Here is a 23,329-nt window from a genome sequence, read left to right as displayed (position 1 = left end):
ACACTGAATCCATGAACAACCTTTCTACATCAGTATTACCAGATACTAATTGGCTTTGAATGAGCAATTCTGGCTACCAGGTGGATGCTCCGACAAGCAACATTTGAAAGGATTACATGAATTCTCATTACATCACAGGTACTTGTCGCACTATAAAATACCGCTGTAATTTTAGAACAAAAATACCTGTTATCACAAACAAATTAATGATCATTTTCTTCTTATGCGCAATATGGAACTTTATACGAAATGTCTTCTTCTCTTGACCAAGTTATCTAGACGTCTGCATGCAAAGATGCACTGTATCAACAGGATTTTCAACAAGCGTTGCTTCAAGTGAGTCTGCGTTTTTCAAAAATAATCTTATCAAAAGGGCAGATCAGGGCAAGAGACTTTATGTGTTTTGCTCCACTTTGTGGTCCCTTGTTTGATAAGTATGGTGAATTGGAGTTCATATCGGGAAATAACGGCATCTCATTGGTGAATTTTTGCTTCGTTGCGGCCTACGTTATCATTTGTGGTAAAATACCTCAGCTGCTCTGATATTAGACTAATTTTTTCATAGCGTCCAAAAGAAAAAAAACAACAACAAAACACGCCATGAACGATTCTTTGACGCTGGTTAAGAAAATGTGTGATATCAAACACATTAATGACCATCATACGAGCAAAACATGCGTGACAAGCGTGATACCATTATAAGAGGTGACAGAGAAATAGGAAGGATACTATGAACATTGGCACCATTAATACACACAAATTTTGAATAAATGGGGTTTCGTAATAATAATTACTGCATGTAATGGCATTGCACGCCGTGGTACGCGTGCTTTTTATTGATCTTGTCTTAACTCGGATTGGGTCAACGTCGTAAAGTGTTTTGGAATAAAGCAAAGATACCCAATAATGAGTAGCCGTTTTCAAGTGAGATGAACCTAGATAATCGCTTGGATAGAAACGGTCTCTTAATCTTTATGAGTGTAATCAGACGGCATTTAAACGCTTTACATAAAAGGTAACTTGAGTGCTTCGGTTTGATAGGGACCCTAGAACTTTGGATGTTGACCCATCTTCACCAGTCCCGCCTAGATGAGAGAGGAGCGTAAGAAAGAGAGAGAGAGAGAGACAGAGAGAGAGGAAGAATTTCTTATTATCTGCATCACATGGGCAGCGTTCTGCTTTCTGTCCTTCTTATCTTAGCCGACAATTAGAAGAGACCAAATTGTCAGGTTAAGAGTCAAGAACCAACGAGTATGACTTAAAACAATTTTAAGACGTCGAGGAAGGCGGCACACCACAGAATGTAGCGGACGCCAATTGGATCAAGCACTGTTAGATGCATCATACGGCTCAGTTGTGTTCTTAACAAAGAAAGCACTTCGTATATGTTTGGTCAGATAGACTATTTATTGAGTTTTGGATTTTACCTGGTTATCTGGAATTTGATTGTTTTAAGCAGTCCCAGCGGATACTAATCAAAGAAAAAGTGGTGACGATCAAGGAGGGGAAAATACGTGAATAGTGTGAAAAATGGGTAATACAAGCTCGAATTTGGAGGCTTGGGATGTTGTTGTCATAGTGATCCACTTCTTGGTCGTCTTTTCTCTCGGACTATGGGTGAGTGGTGGTGAAATTAAACCACATTATTTGGTACTTGTTTGTTAATATTTCATATTCGATTTGTTGGTGTGATTGTTTGCTTTTTTTAAGATTCTATACAAAGATATCGTTAAATTAATTCATTAAAAAATTCGCACAATGCCACTCTGAATCATGCACTGAACTTGACTGAACTCACAGTTTGATTCCATTAAAATGAGTTCATTTTCCTCGACGAAAGAACTATAGTAACCAGATTATCATGGTGAGACCGCCTGAATAGTATCAATTAGATACAAATATGAATGATCCTTCTTTCAATATTGATATTGATATTACAGATATTACTCTCTTTTCTATCACGTATGACTTTAATATTTTAAGTATGTTTATACGGTTTAGGTATCATGCTGGGTATCACAACATAGTTGCAACACCTCCTCTGTTTTTGGTAGTTTGGGATTCTAGCATTTTTTTTTTGTCCTTTGTCATCCGCTCACTACAAGCATTGTTTTCTTCCCTTCTTTGTTTTTTTTTCATGGCTTTTTTTCTTAGTATTTCCCGCAAATTAATATAAACTCAATGATATCTAAAATCTCTATTACACAAAACTGGTGTATGGCCCCTCAAATTTTTCTTTTAAAACGAGTATTTTTTTATGTATCTCCTATTCTCTATTATTCTGTTATACTCTTTCTCTGCGTATCTATGGGAGGGGGCGGGTTATAGATATTTAGAATGCTTCTACTTTCTGTAAGGTGAAACATTGCAGAGGAACAGGTAGAATCACAATTTTGTTTGTGTGTTTGCTTGTTTCTTTCTTTCTTTCGTTCTTACTTTGTTTTTAGCTCTAAATCCCTCAAGGCCGGATCAAATATAACTTCTTGTGACCGAATTTGAGCTAATCGATAGCGCTATCAAGTTTGTTTTGTTTTTGTTTTTGTTTTATTTTTTATTGTTCCATATTCCACATTTCAAAACAATACATAAAACATAAACATCACAATACAAAGGCATGGATGAGTTGTCAAGTACAGCTTATGAGACAATAAAACATGTTAAATATGAGGAATCTACATAGAACCATTGCTTGTAGGGTGTAGATTCCAAAATCTAATTCCTGAATCTAAAAACAGTCGTAGGCTCTTCCTATATTGTTAAGTATTATGCAGACATGATTATCGAGATAGAGAATATAGGATTTATATGGAAAAGCAGTGCGTATCAATTTTAATCAATGAACTAGAATGACAAGATTCATCTATATAATGGTCTGGTTCACTTTAACTGACTGACTGCATTCAAACGTCAGCACACTACCTTAAATCTTTCGTTTTCTTTTAGAGCTGTTACTCTTTACTCCTTACATTTCTTATTTTTAGTGGGTTTAAATGAAAGTGTCAGTTGTGTTACATCAGACGCATGTTTCCGTTTATCATTACGTGCCGAATTGTATGTCATGCGTATTTCTTTGAGCTATATAACGCACTCAAAAATGAGCTAAAGTTGTTAGAGATCATTCTGGAGAACGGAGGTAATAAATCTTGTTAATCTGTCTTCAAATGAGTCGAGCATTGTAAGTGACATCAACTGTAAATCTCTATTTTCTTTTTTTGACAATGAACCTTCAGTTCATGAATTGTGTGTCTTTGTATGTGTCTTTCTAGAGAATAAAAACTGTGTCAGCTTATTTTGATAAAAAGCTGGTGATAAGCAGCTGAATAATCTCTAGGCAAATAAGCTCGTTAATAACTAATAGAGAGTGCTTCATAACGATGGCATTGCGTGAATAATTATAAACGTGGAACAATTCCAACCAGTAAGTGCTACGAGACATTGTTCTAGTGGGTGTAAAACATTTGGACTTCCAATCTATTATGATAAGACATGTATAGCTCTCGTAATGAATTATAAAGATATAATTGTTTTCTTGTATGCGTTATATCATTACACTTTTGTATCTCGTCTGGGAGAAGAATAGTTACGGATAACGCGTTTAACGATTACAATCTCACAAGCACAGGGAAATTCCCCTCTGTGAAAAAAAGGTGTTTGTCCCACAAGAGAAAATGCAGTCACAAATTCTCAATGTCAATGAGTGACTTAATCATGACTTTTTAATGTAATATTAAGTTTCTAGTTTCACATATATTACACAGAAAGATGTGTGATCTCATCAAAATAATTAAAACCATGCTATATACACGTAGGTTTTATCTCTTAATATTTATTAATGGTGGCTACATATCCTGTATATTAAATGCAATCTGATCGATCATAACATGGGCTGTGTGAAAAGGCAGATGGTCCCATAAGAGGCATCGGGTAGTTTTCTTCTTGTTGTTTTATTTGTTTTTGATCTGTTTCCTTCGGAATCGTTTGTATTTCTTTGTACTACTTCTGTTAAGAGACAGAAAATTTTATGAGAGAGAGATAGAGGGAGAGCATGAAAGATCCATATTACGCCTTACAACTTCATAATTTTTAACAGTTTCGCTGCAACACAGAGTTGTTTCTTTCCTTTTATAATGTTCTGAAGTTAGAAATTTCCAGATGATAACGTTATTCAACCTGAGAGTTTGTCTAACCTACCGTTCAATGGATTACTATTCACAGGCGGCATGGGGAGGAGGAAAGGACTCGACGAGTGGCTACTTTCTGGCGGGAAGAGAAATGTCATGGTGGTTGGTGAGTTCTTCAAGCAACTGCTCTGTAGTTTTAATGGCATGAGCTATAATCAAGTAAACTTGACTAAAAATGTATAATTACTGCTTATACGAAGATTATTGCATCTAATGTTTACTCTACATCAAACATCGTGCAGCTTACAGCCTAGTTACCTGAGGTGGCACTCGATTAACGGAGTGATTCCATTTCTGAGTATCCTTCCAACTATGTATGAACGACAAATTAAACACGATGTACATTAAAAAGAAAACCGAAGTAAACGTCTTATTTTGACGACCACACGCGAAGTAGTATAATTAAGACACTTGGCTACACAAGTATCAATTCTAGAGGAAGAACTTTGAATATCGATGTCTCCAGATCCCGCTTGATGGTTTGAATGTCAATGTTTCTATATTCGTTAGTTTATTTCTTTTTTTTCTTTTTATCCCTCATCATCAGGTTGGACTGTCTCTAACTGTGACGAATATCGGCAGTTCGACGTTCATTGGCGTGGCGGGTACAGCATCGATCTCCGGTTATGCGGTCGTCTCCTATGAATATTACGTAAGAGACTCGTCCAAGGAATCCAATCTTAAAACGATGATTAACCCCATATATTTATTATCCTATTATTATTGGAACGTCAAGCGAAAGCAGATTTTATGTTAGAAAAATATCGTAAATATCAGAAAAAGTTCATCTTACTTTAGACTCGTCTGAACGTTACCATGGCGAAATCGCGTCGTATAAATGTCAAAAACAAAATGGTATCTTTAAAGGGGATGGGTAGTAACTGATCAGTGTAATGCGGGGGATGATTGTTCCAATCCTTGTGGGATTCATTTTAGAGTACATTATACATCTATTGTGTGAAAATAATTTGCTTCAGAATGGTCTCATATTCACGTAATGTGCAGTTAGTGTTTCCAGGTTAGCATGCCTGTACAGTGACGGGGAATAAACTGCACATTACTTGAATATGACACCGTTCTGAAGCAAATACTTTTCACTCAACAATAAAATATAATGTACTCTTAAATTAATCCGCAAGGATTGGAACAATCATCCCCCAGCATTCCCTCTGATTCCCACTGATTAGGTACTAGCCATCCCCTATAAAAGGATATAGTGCATAATTATTGTTAAAAAAGTTACAAATACTTTGGGGAAAAAAAATCAGGAAATCGATTTTTCACATTGTTGCTGATAGAAACAAACCGTGCAAAGTGTTTGCTTTAAAAAAAAAACGCTTTTGTTTTGATATGCATATTCCAGCGTAGGTTAGGCAATGACACTTTCTTCTTCCTTAGATATACAAGGAGACATAAAATTGACTATCGTTGTCTATGTCCCTTGTCGTTCTCCTTTCAGGCTCTGATGGCATTGTTAACACTGGGATTTTTATTTGCACCGGTATATTTTGCTGCTGAAGTAAGTAGCTAAACTCACCTGAACACGAATGAAACAAACAATATTATGAAGAGGCCTTTATTGGGCCTATCTTTTAATGTTCATTGGTATCTTTGACATGATAATGACAAGAGTAGTGATGAGGATAATACAAATTTGAAATTGATACATTGTATATGAAAAAAAAAAGAGATCAACTCATCATTTTAATAAATCACGAAAGTTGATCTACTGGCCATACAAGAAACTGACGTAAATCAATTGATTCAATTATTACGCCAACTAACACTATAATTATCATAATAACTTACTATACAGACTACTACTATTATCTGGCTCAACGTGTTTTTACTAACTTCTTTAGATTTATATATATATATATATATATATATATACATATATATATATATGTATATATATATATATGTATATATATATATATGTATATATATATATATATATATATATATATAATGTATCATTAAGTGACATGAATTCGAGGTGTATATATGTCAGAAACCCATACGATAAACTTATCAATATCAACTTAAAATCAATAAGTTATCAAAACCTGCCCATTTCATGTTGTATCCTTTATTGTTAGATATCAACTGTGCCTGAATACCTGAAGCTGCGATTTGGAGGAAATAGACTCCAAACGTTTATTTCTATCATCAACCTTATCGTGGCAATCATCATCATGCTATCGGTAAGTGCCAACTTTTCAAGTTTTCAAGTTTCAGGTTTATTTCTTTTTCGCCGTCTCAACATAATCAATAAGGTAATATACGCAAAATGTACATCAAAGCGAATTTTTAATAGGGATTGCAGGGATAGGCATTTTGGTGATGAATGGATTGGAAGACGGATAAGGGGGACTCACTAAAAAGCAAAGCTTGTAGATTGTGGGTCACAGCGGTTATAACGTACAATGTAGGCCTACACATACCCCCCCCCCCCCCCCCAATAAAAATAATAATAATAAATAAAATAAATAAATAAATAAATAAATAAAATAAAAATAAAAATAAAAATAAAAGAAATGCGTGGTCACCAAACCCAGACCCAGACTATTAACCAAATTAAAAATGAATATATACATAAATTTAATGCAGAGGGGTTGATAAAAGTGATAAAGTGTGTAAATCCAGCAGAGACGAGAGTATTGAAAAAAAACAAAAAAACAAAAAACTGGCATATAATAACGCAACAATACAACGAAAATCGGTACGGGTGTTGAGAGAAGAGGATGGGATGAAGAACGGGAGAGAGGAAAGACATCTGGCAGGTTCTTCCAAATGCACGGAACAGGAAGTGGCTAATGATATAAAATCATTAATACCAAATATACTAATCCATAATATTACTCATACATGTTTTATTTATATTATTGCAACGATTTCCACTTTAGGTTTCTTTGAATTTCTCTTCCTGTCTATTCTTCTTCATCGATGTAGCGTTGACTTCATTGCTTTGCCGTTCAACAGTAAATAACTTTTTTTTTGCTTTCAATTCACAGTGGCAGAAATTACATCAGCAAAGCTTACTGTTATTTGCATTATTCTATTTACGGACAAAAATGTGTGCCTCACTCACTTTAGCGAGCTTTAGATCCATGTTTCCTCCCTGGTTGGACAATAGAAACAGCAGGCTCGTGCGAGTGTATGACACATGCTTCTTGTGTTTGTTTCTTGCCATTGTTGTGTTGTTGTTATTTTTTGTTTTTGTTTGTTTTGTTTTCAGTTGATATAGACGCGTCGTATAGGATCAGCGTCACATATCTAAAGTTCGCTATTAGCTGTATGATATTAGATTTAAAATAATGGTCAGTATGATATTTTGCTGTCGTGTAGACTCGAAGAATGCCTTTTCTCCGAAAGAAAGAAAGCGTGCCTTCGATTGGACCTGCGTGTTTCATGCCAGCTGTTATTTCATGTGTAGGTGTCGTTGCGACATAATTTATGTCTAGTATGAGAAATATTATGATAATACAACAGTCAAACTCAGAGGTAATTGTTCTAACGAAAAAAAAAATACAGCTAGTATGTTCTTAGCTGAGATCATCAAATGTAATGGTTGTAATAAGTATAAGTGTGAACTAGATTGAGACCAAGAATAATAGCAGGTTTACTATCTTCAGCGATGTGTTAAAAACTGTCTTTATCTTATCGTTAACGATATAATCAGATCCATAGTAATTACAATCAAAGTAATTACGATATTAAGAATGTTTATGGCACAATGACTACTGTGGTCCTTGGAGACTTCATAACCACGATGACACACATGAAAGGGATGGTATAGTATTGGTTGAGGCGAGGATTCACCTTTAAACTTTCTGCAAGGTACTTAGAAACCATTAAATTAAATGCTTAGGAGCATACAATTCTAAAATCGTTTTGAAATGGCTGATATATCCAGAAACAAAATAAAACAAAGCGATCCTAATAATAAGTGGATCCCACCTTTTATTAGGATTACTTTGGTAATGTTTGGTTTGGATATCATGGCCATTTCAAAACCGATTTTCATCAAATAAACTTTGAATTCCTCTGAGAATTACATGCTCTTTTATGTTTAATCAACGTTTCTCATCATCTAAAAAAAAAAGTCATCATTAAAAAAGTTGAAAACCCGAAGCCCCATCTCAATCGAAACTGTAACACCCCAGGCCTTTGATATATCATGTTGCCTGCCATCTGTCACCATAGGGAGAGATGTACGCCGGGTCCATCGTGATTCAGCAAGCCCTGGGCTGGAACATCTACACCTCAGTCATCGTTCTCCTCGTCCTCACGGCAATCTACACCGTGGCCGGTGGCCTCAAGGCCGTCATCTTCACCGATGCTCTCCAGGCCGTCGTCGTCATGATCGGCGCCTTCGTGCTCATGGGACTCGGTGGGTTTGTAGTCCACGTTAACGTTTGTTTTTTTTTTTTGTAATTTTTTTTAGTAATAGTCTTTTAATGATAATCTATGGATAAAAATCTTTTTTTCTTGTATACGGTATTCTGGAATTGATAAGTCCTTTGCATGACATGTTTTGTAGTTAGTTGTGTGCCTATATTTTTCTGTGTGTGTGTGTGTGGGTGTGTGTGTGTGTGTGTGTCTGTATGCAGCTGTTGCTTCATTATTATTGATCATTCCTTGTCAATAATGATATACTCTGTCTTGTAAAAGATACCTAGATGTACTATATCGTGCATTTTGTAAACGGGAATGATTAGTCTTCGAACTTTTCACCCGTCTGTCTATTTTGATGGCAATAAACCTGATCTACGACATCGATCTATTCCATTCTATTCTATATGTCATGACAGTAATGTTGAACTTCATTTTCTGTCAATAATTTGATTATAATTGTAATGATATAGTATAATGATAATGATTAGTTCTTATAAACGCATGCGTGTCCTTTCATTTTGAAAACGGATTTGGAAAAGATATGAAATTAGATTATGTTATAACTTGTTATAACTTCATTCAAATCAACAAACCATGGTATCATTCTAGGGAGTGTAGTGATTTCAAGTTAGAGATAAATGAGGAGAACACTAAACTTAAACTCGACAAACGTAGTTGTGAAACTATTAAAATTAAAAAGGACGCTCTAAAAGATTATAGACGTGTCGAAACAATAACGCTATACAATGCCATTAATAGTCAACTTTATTTATCATTCTCTCGGTACTTTGATACCATAACAGAATCACATTAAGGTTTTCTTCGTTGTCTTTTCTTTATAGCCATAAGCGAAATTGGTGGTATTGGAAACCTGCGGCTAAATTACATGACGGCCATTCCGAATACTACCCAGATCTGGGGTAACACCACGTGTGGCATTCCCACTGAGGAGACCTGGCACATATTTCGTAACGCCCAGACCTCCGACATGCCGTGGCCTGGAGTGGTCTTCGGTGTCTTCATTCTGGGACTCTACTACTGGTGCACAAACCAGGTTCGATTTTTGGTCCTTTTTAATTGATTTTCATTGCGAATATACGTTGTCGGTGTTCATGGCAAATGAAATTCTTCTGCGTCAAGAGCTTCTCAGAGAAATACCTTTTCAAACAGATCATACAGATTTAACGCTTGATTTGTTGTCTTTATTTTTTCAGGCACAGAGTAGGGCCTATGCATAAAAACATTTAATTGCACACTTTAATTTGACAGTGGCTCTTTTGGGCTTGGTCTGAGACAAAAATGGGCTCTTCGTCCAAAGATAGTACTCAAATTGTATATACATATTCATTTCATTTAAACTAGTTTGATATACTGTGATTATCAACTTTAATGCATTTGTGTATGTTGTTATAATTAAGGCTGTTTGAAATCTAAAGTTATATATCTCTTATTGTTTCTGTGATTAAAACTATTATCAACATTGTTTCAAGCAAAGAACAGAGGTGTATCAATTATCTTCTTCTCGCTTTAACTCTTCTCGACGACACATTAATGTCTCACTCAGGTTATCGTCCAAAGGACACTTGCAGCTAAGAGCATAAATCACAGCAAGGGGGCGTGTGTCATGACGGGGTACTTCAAGGTGCTTCCCATGTTCCTCATGGTCTGGCCAGGAATGATCAGTCGCACTCTCTGGCCAGGTACAGGATCATATCGTTGACGAGGGTGATCGTGGTGCACGTCACGAGTTCGACACCCACGAGTCATGAATCACACCCCTACCATGAGTCATACACCAACGAGTCTTACAGCCCATAGGTTCGACACGAAGAGAACAAGAACCACGAGACCGACACATCAAGCCCCGTGTTGCAATATCAAACTCGTGGGGTCTTTTTACCCACGCCGATGAAAATCGGCAGGGGGTTATGTAAAGGGTTCCGTATGTTTGTTTGTTTGTTTGTTTGTTTGTTTGTTTGTTTGTTTTTTTTTGTTTTTTTGTTTGTTTGTTTGTTTGTTTGTTTGTGTACAAGATAACAAGAGAACGGGTAAACGGATTTGCACGAAATGTTCAGGGAATGTTTGGATAATGACAGGAAAGAATCGATTAGATTTTGGTGATAATCGGTTGACCCTTGCAAATTCTGTGTGACCTTGAAGTTTTGACCCCATGGTATAGTGACCATTCCGAAAATTTCCCGTTTCTCACTTTGCGATTTTCCGCTACCATACGAAGACATAAACTCCCCAACGATCCGACTTCGCTGCTCAAATGTTCGTAAGAATTCCGAAATTTACGTTTAGGCCTATTTGAGGGACTATGTCCTTCTAGATTTATGAAAGTTCGTTCTCCGTCATCACAAACTGGCCCGTATTTTGATGATTTTTCAAATTAACATTGATTGTTTTTTTCGTTGGAGGAGCATTTTGCTCGGTCGCAGTCACACTGCACGATATGCGTGCTCAATGTCAATGCGTGTGCAAGGCCGCTGAAAATGCATCGCGCTCTACACTGTTGGTGCAAAATTGCACCGGGGACGTTGCGGCGCTCGTTGGTGGCCGAATACTGGTGCAGTAGACATTTGCATTCAACCCTTGCATTGAATAATTCCCGTAGACACTAATCATAGGGGTAATTGCCTAGGGGGTACGTAAATTTTGTTTTTCTTTTTTGCTTTTGTGGATACCATCAAAGATCGTACACTCATACGACCTTTGATATTTGATGATTTTTCAAATTAACATTGATTGTTTTTTTCGTTGGAGGAGCATTTTGCTCGGTCGCAGTCACACTGCACGATATGCGTGCTCAATGTCAATGCGTGTGCAAGGCCGCTGAAAATGCATCGCGCTCTACACTGTTGGTGCAAAATTGCACCGGGGACGTTGCGGCGCTCGTTGGTGGCCGAACACTGGTGCAGTAGACATTTGCATTCAACCCTTCCATTGAATAATTCCCGTAGACACTAATCATAGGGGTAATTGCCTAGGGGGTACGTAAATTTTGTTTTTCTTTTTTGCTTTTGTGGATACCATCAAAGATCGTACACTCATACGACCTTTGATATCATCACACTCTCGGCTTGCTATAATCAAAATATCCCGCAAGAAAACGGCGTATTTCTCGATTTTTAGCGCTTTTTCCGCGACCCGTCGCGTAGACAATACTCTTAAAACTGGACTTAATTCGCGCGCGCTTGGAAAAGTTCCGATTCTGCACTTTTGACGGTGGAATTTGGGATTTTCGATGGATTTTTGGAGGAGACTTAAGGACTTTCCTGTACGTGAATGAGTGTTAATACCGTATGTGTAATTATGTGATTTGCGTGTGATGTGACTGTAGAACCAAAGATCGTACACTTCAGTGTACGATCTTTGGTAGAACTCACTGGCTGGTGATAAAGCACACTGGCAATTAAGTGGCCGAATTCTGGTAGATGACCGAATGCACATTATGTTTACCCCGACTTTGTACTTAGGCGTGGGTCTGCCGCCTTTGACGGCCCCTCTCTAGTTTACATAGTGTCGAACTCACGGGCTGTATGAGTCGTGGGCTGTATAACTCGTGGGCTGTAAGACTCGTGAACTGTATGACTCGTGGTTGCATGAGTCATGGGTGTCGATCTCATGGGATGACGCCGTAGTGATAGGGATGATGATGACGATGACATTCTAACAATTTTCATATCAATGATAGAATTTATAAGATTCATTACTGCTGTGAATATTAGGACCGACTTTCTTCTGAGCAATTCCTTTTCAAATCAATTCAATTCAATTCAGTTCAGTTCAATTCAGTTAAATTTTTTTTTTCCATCCAGCAAGGAATGAAACGAGATATTAGAACATTAAATAAATATACGTAAAACAATCACATTGTTTGACTAGTTTCAATCAAAGAAACAAGAGATACAAAACGAAAAGTGAATCGCAAAATTGTCAACATTCCTCAGTCTGTACATAGAAGTTTCAGAACGTAATCATTCACGTACTGTTCCTTTTCTATGGCATTGTCATTTAATATGAAATGCTTGCTCAACAGCAAGTCTAACGGAATATGTCATGTTGTAGTTTGTATTGCACCGAATGATTTGGAATTCTAAAAAGAGGTATTTCGTTATGATAGAAGAAGAAGAAGAAGAAGAAACGTCTTCATAGCAGTAACAACATTTACTTCGTGATGGCATTTGTCCCCCCCCCCCTTAATTTCATTTCAAATCAAAAAATATTTGCAACCAAAATAACATTGCGTCTGCAGAATCTATTTTCAATTATCACCATTGTTCCTCATCAAAACAATAACAGCATCTTTTCACTATCAAAGTAGCAAGCAGATATTGGCAACTTTCACTGCAATTTAATTCTTTAACTTAATGTAAAATTTTGAACGCGATGCGGTTTTTTTTTCTCGCTGATGATGTGCATGACATTGATGAGTGTTACTGATGTGTGTGGAAGCCTAATTCTGCTAATTTCTGCCACTCGAAACCGAATGTCTTGTCAACAAATTAATCACCCAGATGAGATAGCATGCGTGGTGCCTGAAATATGCGACCGAGCCTGTGGGAACCCAGCGGGCTGTTCGGACATCGCCTACCCGAAGCTTGTGGTCGAATTGATGCCTACCGGTAGGTTGGACTCGCCTGACAAACGCAGTATTATTCGACTATAGTTATAATCGTCATTAGTTGCCATGGTAGTGTTGAAGCGTAAAAGGTATGCGTGTATTTGTAGTGTCAGATAGAAGTACGTGATGATGGGAATCAAATTAATGTAAGTGTGCGTATTAAAGGTGCTGTATGTAATGTCGTTGATATGACATAATTTAAATGACATGAATATTTTGTGATGTTTATACTTTCTTTACAATGGGATTTTCATTTGCGAGTTTAAAGGTTCCATGAAGGAGAAGCTGAAATGCAGTCGTACAAGATCGGAATCCATGCAGTTGAGAACCATGGAGTTGAGGCTTTTTGTTGTTGTTGTTGTTGTTGTTATATTTCAAATGATGATAACAGACACAGAGATAATTGCTTCGATTTTTGTTAAGGGAGAAAGATGGGTGTGACTATTCATTCTGCACAAGTTTGCATGTTTTTCAATCAATTATAAGCTTGGCGTAATCTTTCTCATTCCACTTTTTTTTTCATTTAAATCTCGATCGTCTACAATCAAACCAACAAACAACAACAGGCGTAAAGGGTCTGATGTTGGCCGCCATGTTGGCCGCCATGATCAGTTCACTGACCTCCATCTTCAATGCATCCAGTTCTATGTTCGTCATCGACATCTGGTACAAGCTGAGGCCGATGTCTACCGAACTCGAGCTTGTTATTGTTGGAAAGTAAGTAATGTAATTTCAGTGCGTTACAGAGAGGCAGATACAGACCTGCTGCACTGTAAAAACACCGGTGTTAGATTTAACACCATGGGTGTTAAATCTAACACCGATCAAGCTTCAATAGAGGACCACACCCACAGGTGTAGAAAATGTATTGTGACGGTGTTAAAAAGTGTTCATCTGACACTTCGTGGTGACACTGTGGCTGGTGATATTTTTGACACTGCGCTAGATTTAACTCAATAATGACACCGCATGGTGTTGATTTGATATTGGTGGTATTAATTTCAATGGTATAACACCCGTCCAGCTTCAATAGGAGACCACACCAACTGGTGTAGTGTGGTGTACATGTGTTTACGCATTTTTTTCAAAAATCAAGTTCTTTATCGGAAAATTCTTTATCTTCTTGTTGAAGTTCAAAATTAACAAGTTGTGCAGTAACTAAGAAACTATTCAAAAAACAATTTTATATTTTGAAATGACACCCGAAGGTGTTAATCTAACACCATGAATGAGCACCGGAAATTTAACACCAGCTCGGTGTTTCATATTTAACACCGGACTTTTTGCAGTGTGGCTATAGTAAAGTTCTAATTGATATAATTTCAGAGTGGAATGTCTTCTGGTTGGTTATGCACTGAGTACAGTAAGTGAATGAGATATTTCAAACTTTTTTTCATTGTCATGTATTCTCCCCTTAACTTTTTCTTTGCCAAAGGCCCAGGGGCCAATGTGCACACATTTCACACATAAATACATTATGTACAAGAAGTAAATATGGCACGCAGAGAGTTAAATGTTTCATTCTTCGCTATCCGCTTTGTATGTGTGTGTGTGTGTGTGTGTGTGTGTGAGGGAGAGAGAGAGAGTTTGAGAGAGAGTTTGATGATGTGTATGGTAATGATTATCACGGATATGTGAATTATTCATTTCCTTTCATTTCCTTTCGTTCTATTTCAAAAGAAATACAAATATAGCTTCCTTTTTTTTTTTGGGGGGGGGGGGGGGGGGGTCGGGGGGAGGGAGGGGCAACAGTAATCCATTGAAATTGCTTCGTTAACCCGATGAGGACTAGATGATTTTGTCTCCAAAAGGCTCATAAGCCTATCCAAGTATTCTCCGTGTGAGTGGACTTCAACGGGTTAAAAGCAACATTATTAAAGAAAATCAGTACTCATTGGCTCTGTCATTAATTGACAATTTGTTGTAGATTAGAATTATTAAATAGTTCAAGAAACACAAAGCTTGAATTCTCCGTCTTGACACAGATTTTGTACACTGGTGCTGGTTGTGGTCGGTGTGCTGTGGATTCCGGTCATCCAGGCGTACGGGTCCGGGGAACTCTTTGTGTACGTTCAGTCCATTCTCTCCTATCTCTCACCGGCTGTCTTCGCCGTATTCACGATGGGCATCTTCTGGGAGAGAACTAACGAATTTGTAAGAATCTTTTTTTCTTTCATTTTTGTTCACAATCAAACGAAAAGTAATGGTATCAACAGTAAAGTCGATATTTTTGGCAATCTTTTTTTATTATTATTTGTGAACGTTACTATTTTGCAAGCAATTGGAATTTAGAGTACGAAAATTATTATGATCTTTATGATTGGCAAAGTGGAAAAGTGGGAAAGAATGTGCGATTATACTGTATGAAAGAGTCAATTCTGGCATCCTGTTGAGATGCTTCAGTAACACATGGGATAAAGTAAGAATATGGATAGATTGCGCACTTGTTGAATGTTGGACACTGTTGCATTCTGTTTCCTCGGTAATTAATAAGAAAGGCATTTCAAAGGCTTACAGCCAGATAATTTCTAGTTCAGCTTTCACGTAAGGATACGTCTCTAATACCAAGGAGTTCAATTTCATCTGATGATGCTGTATATAGTTAGCACAGCCGTCACAGTCAGAATAACAGGTAGTATGACAGCGATCTAGTTTTTTTTTTTCATTGTCATCAATGGTTCATTGAATCAGTCTTCAATCAACATGTTGTCGTAGCACACATTGTTTGATCCCTCTATTAGCACAATCATGATAGCATACATGCGAAAGACATCATCATTGAGTGGATATGATTATAAGTAGACCTGTAATATTAATCAAAAAGATACCCCTGTCAACATGTTAATCAATGGACTTGTTTAAAAAGGATTTCAGCGTCTTATTACGTAATCTCTACTCTCCTTAGGGCGCTTTCTGGGGTCTGGTCATAGGATTCCTTGTTGGTCTCACCCGTTCCATCTTGGATTTCGTCTATGGGGTGCCCTCTTGTGGCCAGGAAGACAACAGGCCAAACATTGTCCGGAATTTCCACTTTTTGCATTTCGCAGCGTTCCTCTACGGATTTTCACTCATTTTAGTCGGCGTAATAAGCATGATACGTGAGCCCATCCCGCCAGAGAAGGTGGGTGATGCACGTTAGAATCACTCTTTTCTTTACTGTTTAATTCTTTCCATTTTCACTCTCTTTGTCATTATTATTCACCCTCCACGTATACCAGTCGTTAACTGTATTTTGCTTTTTTTTTGTTTATGGATATGGAAATAATCTAAATGAATGATGAAATGAAGTAATTGCCTGTCTGTATTTATTGCTGGAGTCGTTATCCCGCACGGCAAAGAAAAATTATAGCTTTGTCTTTGATAAAGGATAGGAATGAAAAATATATTACTTCGCTGTCATTGTAAAGAATTTCCATATAAAAATAAAGATTTAATTGATTTTGATTCGCGTCACTACACAGAGTGTAGTGAACTATTTCTGAGGCTTCTTCATAGGGCATTTGAATAGCGTTCAGTTCTTCTGCCTATACTTCACTCACAAGCTGTAAGAAATTACCAACTCTCCATGTATTAAAATCAAAGTTGTCTGATAATCGTGTTTACAATATTGCTGACGATCCGTGTCAACCATCCTCACCACGACAGCACTTTTTTTGAGAGAGAGAGAGAGAGAAAGAGAGAGAGAAAGAGCTTCATAGCTCTATCATGAAGCAGCCGAATTACACGTTGTTCAGAGTTTACCATAATTTCGTTTCACACCTTATTTCTGAGCGACATTTTGCGTCTTCGTATTTTGCAGCTGATCCGTCTTACATGGTGGACAAGACACTCCAAGCTACAACGCGTGCCCATGTCAGAAGAGGTGGAGGAGAAAAAGAAAAAGAACGAAATCTTGAGGGAGGAGCGCGCCAAGCAAAATGCCATCAGTAAGGACTGCGATATTTCTTACCAGTAACAAAGTTTTGACAATAAAGATTACTAGTATGCAATTCATTTACTGCTAGCAGGTATCGTATCTAATGGGACATGTACAAAAACTTCGAAATCCCATATCATGTACCAATAAATATTCTAAAGGTTCAATCTAAGCACGGTTTTAGGCATTTCTCTTTTGTTTCCGTTTTTTGCTTTCGGGGTCAGAGGTCTTGTGTTTTTTATGATCTTTTTGTATAAATCACTTAGTTTACTGTCTAGAAAACGTTGATGTTAACATTTGGATCAAAACAAACTATAGGGACGAAAGAGAAAATATACAATACAACAGCAATACCATTATCATTGTTCCATTAGTATTAAGAGATCGAGGGAAACCTTTATCAACTGATGTCTGCATTATACTGTTGCAGGCAATTTGACTTATGGAAATGAATATCAATCTTCATTCCGGGCGACAATAATATTATCACAGATATTTCTTAACTACAGGTTAAATTACAGGTGAACTGTTGGATTGGCTGTCCAGTTGATGCGTAGTTTGGCTGTTTGTTTGTTTGTTTGTTTGTTTGTTTGCTTCTTTGTTTTTTCCTCCTGCTGATTGTATCTATAAATGTTTTATGCACCATATTCACGACAATGGTTGGAGTTAGAGATACCCCTCCCCCTCGAGTAGGTCTGTTTTTTGAACGGTACGGGACAAATCAAGAATCCCCTTCAACTATCTGTTTGCTCATAACTGCGCAATCAAAGTGTCATAGAGTCAGGTAAGACGGTAGAGGGCGTACAGAAACTCTGGGAAAAAAAAGAAAAAAACCCGCAGATGATGATAAAGTAAATTAATAAATTCGATGTTTCTGACAACCAGTTATTTCCTTCTTCTCCTCCTCCTTCTTTTTTTTCTTCTTCATCATCATCATCATCTTCTTCGTCTTCTTCTTCTTCTTCTTTTTCTTTCTTTCTTTCTTTCTTTCTTTCTTTCTTTCTTTCTTTCTTTCTCTCTTTCTTTCCTTCTTTCTTTGTTATCATCTTCAACAGAGGCCCAGGCTCGAACTGGCTGGAAGTGGAAGGCATGGAACATCATGTGTGGTATCAGTGGCTCACCAATGGACCCAGATGAACAGGAGGAGGAGGAGAAGCGCTCCCGTAAGATGCCGGCTGATGAGGATCCCAGGGTGTCCACCTTCGCCGCTGTGAATGGTATCCTCCTGGCAGGAGTATGCGTATTCCTCTTCGGCTACTTTGCCTAGTGAGAGCTGAAACATCGTAACTATGACGTCATGGTTTGCCCTGATCGAAAGAGGGTCTATCCCCTTTAAAAACAAGAAGCTGCAACAATAAACAAAAACCACACAATATGAATAATCGGACGAAACCAAGAGAGTACGACTCGCTATGACTAATGAAGAGTTATATAGTTTATAGTCCAAAAAGGCATACTCCCTCCTGAAATCAACCTGCTGGATGAGTGATGTTATTAGGAGATCAGTCGAAACAGACCGGAATTGACATAGGAAGTATGGGGATGTCTTGAAGATGAAAACCAAAGATTACTCAGTAGTGGTGTTCATTGGGATAAAACGGAAGAAAAACAGTAAATAGAACGTTTTAGTCACAATTCAGAATTAGTTTGTGGCTGATTCCCTACCTACCGTCCATGAAAAGGAAATGGCCACAAAAAGAAACTTTAATTTTTAGTTTGTTTGACGAATTCTGTGCACCCATGTCCTAAGTGAGATCGAAAATGCCTTAACAACATTTTATCATGTCATATAATTACCTTGGGCAAGACGGGACATTATTTTTTTGTTGTACCTCGTACATTTTTCACCAATTTGGTCACAAATTCTTGTTATTTTGTAACAATGAGCCGCTTCTACTTTCATGTTTTAATCTCGTCGTTCACGTGGATTGTTTTTTTTTTTTCGTCTTTCTTTCATGATTTTACATGATATTTCCACATACCTGGTTGAGTGTATTTTATAGCCTTGTTCACATATCGATTGTTCAGGAATATCTCATCAATCCCTTAAAAGATCTGATATAATTAACATAATCACTTTGAAGTAACGTTTCTGGCGTAGCCTCCTTGCATAGAAGATCAGGCTTTTTATTCTTACAATAAAAGGAACATTCTAAGGACATTATGAAGCCAACTAATACCTCAGATGTACATTATTGTTATCATGATGGACTACTTCAAGGACAGTGTTATTTGTGTTTGGGGCTATAAATTAACGAATCGGTATTATAAGTGACTGGTAAAAATAGTGTCATGTGCGTGTTTTCTCATGTCTATCACATAACCGTTTGCGCGATTACTGCACACGGAGTTGAAAAAGGACCGTGTGGTCAATTCTGAGCTCGGTGTGCAATGCACTAACGCCCTCTTTCGTTAGATGTGACTTGCAACAGAGCATGCAAGAAGCAGACTATTTTGCAGCTTGGTGTATCCCACAAAGGCTCTAAAAGCAAACAAACAGTCAAACACATCATGTGCTTACTACTCGTAGTTTGTTTCATCGTATCCAATTGAAGACCTGAATATAAGAACGACCCAAGTCCAATTTTTGGCCAAATTCAGTTTGACATGGAAAATTGTAGCTTATGCATGGACTCATCTTGTGTATAAATGATAAATCCTAATTACCCCCGGAAGTGCCTGAAATGAATAGTTTAATTTTCTATTAATGTAAGAATGAAGGACTTGGGTCTTTCTTACATTCATATAATAGCGCCCTCTCTCATCCTTCTCTCATCTCTATAGCACAATATCAAGTATACCGCGATGAATCAAGGAACGACCCAAGTCCATATGAATCAAAGAACGACCCAAGTCCACCACACAAAATGGCCTCTCCACAATTAATGTAAATGTTAATTGTCATTATGATATATGTTCTAATTTGTATATACAATGCTGCCTTCCCATCACAGTTAAATAGAATATTATTGGACAAATAGAAAAGATGTTAAGGTTTTTTTTTAGTTTACTCGAAATGGTCTTCCCTGGACTTGGGTCGTTCTTATATTCATATACTCAATTCAGTTCTATACATCTTCAGTGCGTTTGCTATCAAAGCATGAAACTGATGTGTAAACAAACGGTAAACAGTCATGACAAGTTAACCAAATAAAGTGTCCATCACTTTCTCAAAGATATTCAGCATAATATAGGAGCGAAATGGAAATACTATGATTTCAAAATCTTATTAAAGCAATGCAGATATCAATGTCTATTATCACCTCCCGTAAAACACCTTCTTATAAGTTTCTCACCAACCAAGTAAGTTCAACTTTTTCTTTCTATTTTGACTAAATGCGACTTCTTAATTTCTCCTTTTAGTTGTTTTCATAGTTCTCGTAGATGAGTAGGAAGCACTTTTCTTTGAAACTGTATTGATGAAACAAATCAATGTCTAATGAAAAGAGACATCTGCAGTATTTCAACTGAACGATAGTCGCCGGCTGTTTTTTGCTCATCAAACGATTGCTTTTCAATAGCTAGGCGTATTCGTCAGGTAAATGTGCATTGTGCAAGAAAACGGGTCGTGACTGCTGGGACATAATAAGAAGTCTGCACACAGATTATATTTTATAAATCTCTTAGAAAAGAGTAAGTGGAAGCTATTGAGAAATGCCGTTAAGGTGATGTATTCAGCATCCTTACGTTTTACTAGGTCGAATTGCTACAAATATACGTGATTAACGCGAAATAAACTACCTTGAATGTTACTTTTTATTATTTCATTGGCACAAAACAAAATGTGTATTTTATCAGAGTCTAACAGATAATGTTCAATTAATCTTGTTATGTGCATATTATATATATATGTACATATTGTTAACAATGCATATACATTTCCTATATATGACTGGACACAGATTAGGTATACTTTTGGAGTCTCTTTCACCTGTTCTACCACAACCGCATTTGCAACTTTTGTGACATTTTTAGAACTACAACTTACAATATGAAAAATGTTACGTCATTTGAAATTGATAAATTTGTACATAATGTGAAATTGATTAATTTAGGATTTGTAACTCAATCTAAACTCATGTGAAAGTTGTGATTGATTTAAAATCGGTGTCGTCACTCATTCTATTCGGATCATTGGTTCGCTTTTGTGTTTGTAGTATTGATGACCATCATAATTTCAAGGTTAAATCATAATGAGATTGTTGAACAAGATATGTATCTGTATATAGAAAAGTTCTGTATAATGCATGTAATGTGTGAATGGAATAAATCTTATGACTCATAGACTACACTGACAAGACTGAGATATGGCTTTAAGCCATACCGTTTGATCTCTTTGGAAATACCTCCTTTATTTTCTTAGATGTGGAGCATGCAGTCTGTTTACCATTTAGAAATTACCATACTCAAATTCTGGTGACATTGTTTATTCCATAGAAATCCTATAGTGACTGAAAGAATAATAAGTAAAACACTGGCTGTTTGACGACTTATCTAACAACGAAGAGTGAAGAGAGAACGAAAAGAAGAAGCAGTAAACGAAATAATAGGCAGAGAGGCAGAAGGGAAGGAAGAAAGAAAAATTAAACATAAAGGATGGGGCGCTGTAACATACTATTAGTGGATAAGACTCCCGACTCCCAATCTGGGAACCCAAGTTCGATTCCCGCCCCAGTGCTTACGTCCGTGGACAAGATGTTTTTTGAACTCACCATTTCCCACTCTACCCAGGTGTATAAATGGTTACCTGGCAATGCTAGGGTAATAGTAATGGCACGGACCTCTGGTAGAGAAGTGGCAACACTGAAGAGGCTACCCTTGATAACTGAGACGTTATGAATGATAACGATAATAATGATAATAATGATAATAGTAATAACAATAATGATAAGTATTATTATCATTGTTATTATTATTATTATTATTATTATTATTATTATTAGTATTAGTATTATGTTATTAATATTACGGACTTCTACTTGTGTTCTGAAAACTTAGCAGTTCAGAAAATTTTATAAGCAACACGTGTCTCTATATACAAAAATGTCCCGCAATGAAACGAGGGATAACGGTACAAGGCTCTCTGACTGCATCAAAATAGAAAAGGCAATAGAGAGAGAGAGAGAGAGCGAGAGAGAGAGAGAGAGAGGGGAGAGAGAGAATGGGAGGGAGAGAGGGGCATATTATCAATGAAATGAGCTGCAACAATTACAATCAAATTGGCATTAACATTACAAAATTAAATTTTTGTTTAGTTTTGTTTGGTTGTACAAACATTGGCTTTTGTTGTGTTTCCCACGTGGCTGAACGGTTTTCTAATTTTTTTGCAAATGCTGCGGAGCAAAGGCGGATTACGCAAAAATTAACAAACGTGTTATAAGCACACAAATTAGTACCTATTGCTAGTTTGTGTGAGCGCACGCAAATACATTTCTTTTTTACTTTAAAGGCCCAAAAACCACAATTCCAGGCGATGTGAGGTACAATCCATACTATGATTAAACAAAAAGTGAAACAAAAACTACCCACCTCGGTTTTCACATTATGTCATGAATCACAGAGAAAAAAAAAATCTACCGTAAGATAGAATACGGATGCCTGTAGTAGTAACCATGATTAGTATAATTCCCCATGAAATTAAAAAAAGACTGCATTCATGGTGTCAAAGGGAAAACACACAATCGCAGCAAGAAAACCACGTGTGGATAAAATACATGAGCAGAATGATGTTATCCTTAATCTTCTATTTTTGACGATTTTATGTCACTCTTAGATATCCCAAATATGCTTGAATATTTCGAAACGCCGCCGAAATATTAAACAATTAAGCCTTTTTCTCTAACGCCAATGCAATGATACCATAAGATTAACTTCAAACGGAAATTGGGGTAGTTGTAAAACATGTTATGTTAACTTATGTCTAACAAAACAGAATGAACCAAAGAAGGACAAAATGATTGGAATGCTCAGCGAAGGCGAATCGTATAACAATTAACCAGTTTTTTTTTCTGAAACTAATGCCATTATATACGATGGAATTAGCTTCGAACGAAAATTGAGATAGGTGTCAAAACGTTTATGATAACTTTAATATCTAATAAAACCGGAAAAATGAAAAAAAAAACTCTGCGAGAATGCCTTCCTAACGGGTGTTCAATAAACAACGCCCACACCTGTTTCCCACGTTAACACCATTTATAGCTA

General features: G+C 36.9%; 1 protein-coding gene across 1 annotated transcript; it reads left to right on the top strand.

The window, feature by feature from the left end:
- Positions 1–1,530: 1,530 nt before the first annotated feature.
- LOC139716785 (sodium/glucose cotransporter 4-like) lies at positions 1,531–18,392 on the top strand. The gene is made up of 14 exons (XM_071628317.1): positions 1,531–1,617; positions 4,216–4,287; positions 4,729–4,833; positions 5,641–5,700; positions 6,284–6,388; positions 8,391–8,577; positions 9,425–9,636; positions 10,147–10,282; positions 13,103–13,210; positions 13,776–13,926; positions 15,195–15,363; positions 16,115–16,330; positions 17,009–17,135; positions 18,181–18,392. Exons 1-14 carry the CDS (start codon positions 1,531–1,533, stop codon positions 18,390–18,392), a joined length of 1,947 nt encoding a protein of 648 aa, XP_071484418.1.
- Positions 18,393–23,329: the final 4,937 nt, after the last annotated feature.

This window comes from Diadema antillarum, unplaced genomic scaffold (genome assembly GCF_040938485.1).
Source record: "Diadema antillarum isolate AM-2024a unplaced genomic scaffold, OU_Dant_1.0 scf00000070, whole genome shotgun sequence".
NCBI lineage: Eukaryota > Metazoa > Echinodermata > Echinoidea > Diadematoida > Diadematidae > Diadema > Diadema antillarum.
Note: the sequence above shows the minus strand (reverse complement) of the source record. Positions and strands in the feature narration are given on the sequence as shown.

Coding starts and splice junctions, on each gene's coding strand:
- LOC139716785 (XM_071628317.1), top strand. CDS start 1,531: ATGGGTAATACAAGCTCGAATTTGGAGGCTTGGGATGTTGTTGTCATA. Junction 4,834..5,640: donor TCGTCTCCTATGAATATTAC/GTAAGAGACTCG, acceptor TTCTCCTTTCAG/GCTCTGATGGCATTGTTAAC. Junction 17,136..18,180: donor CGCCAAGCAAAATGCCATCA/GTAAGGACTGCG, acceptor CATCTTCAACAG/AGGCCCAGGCTCGAACTGGC.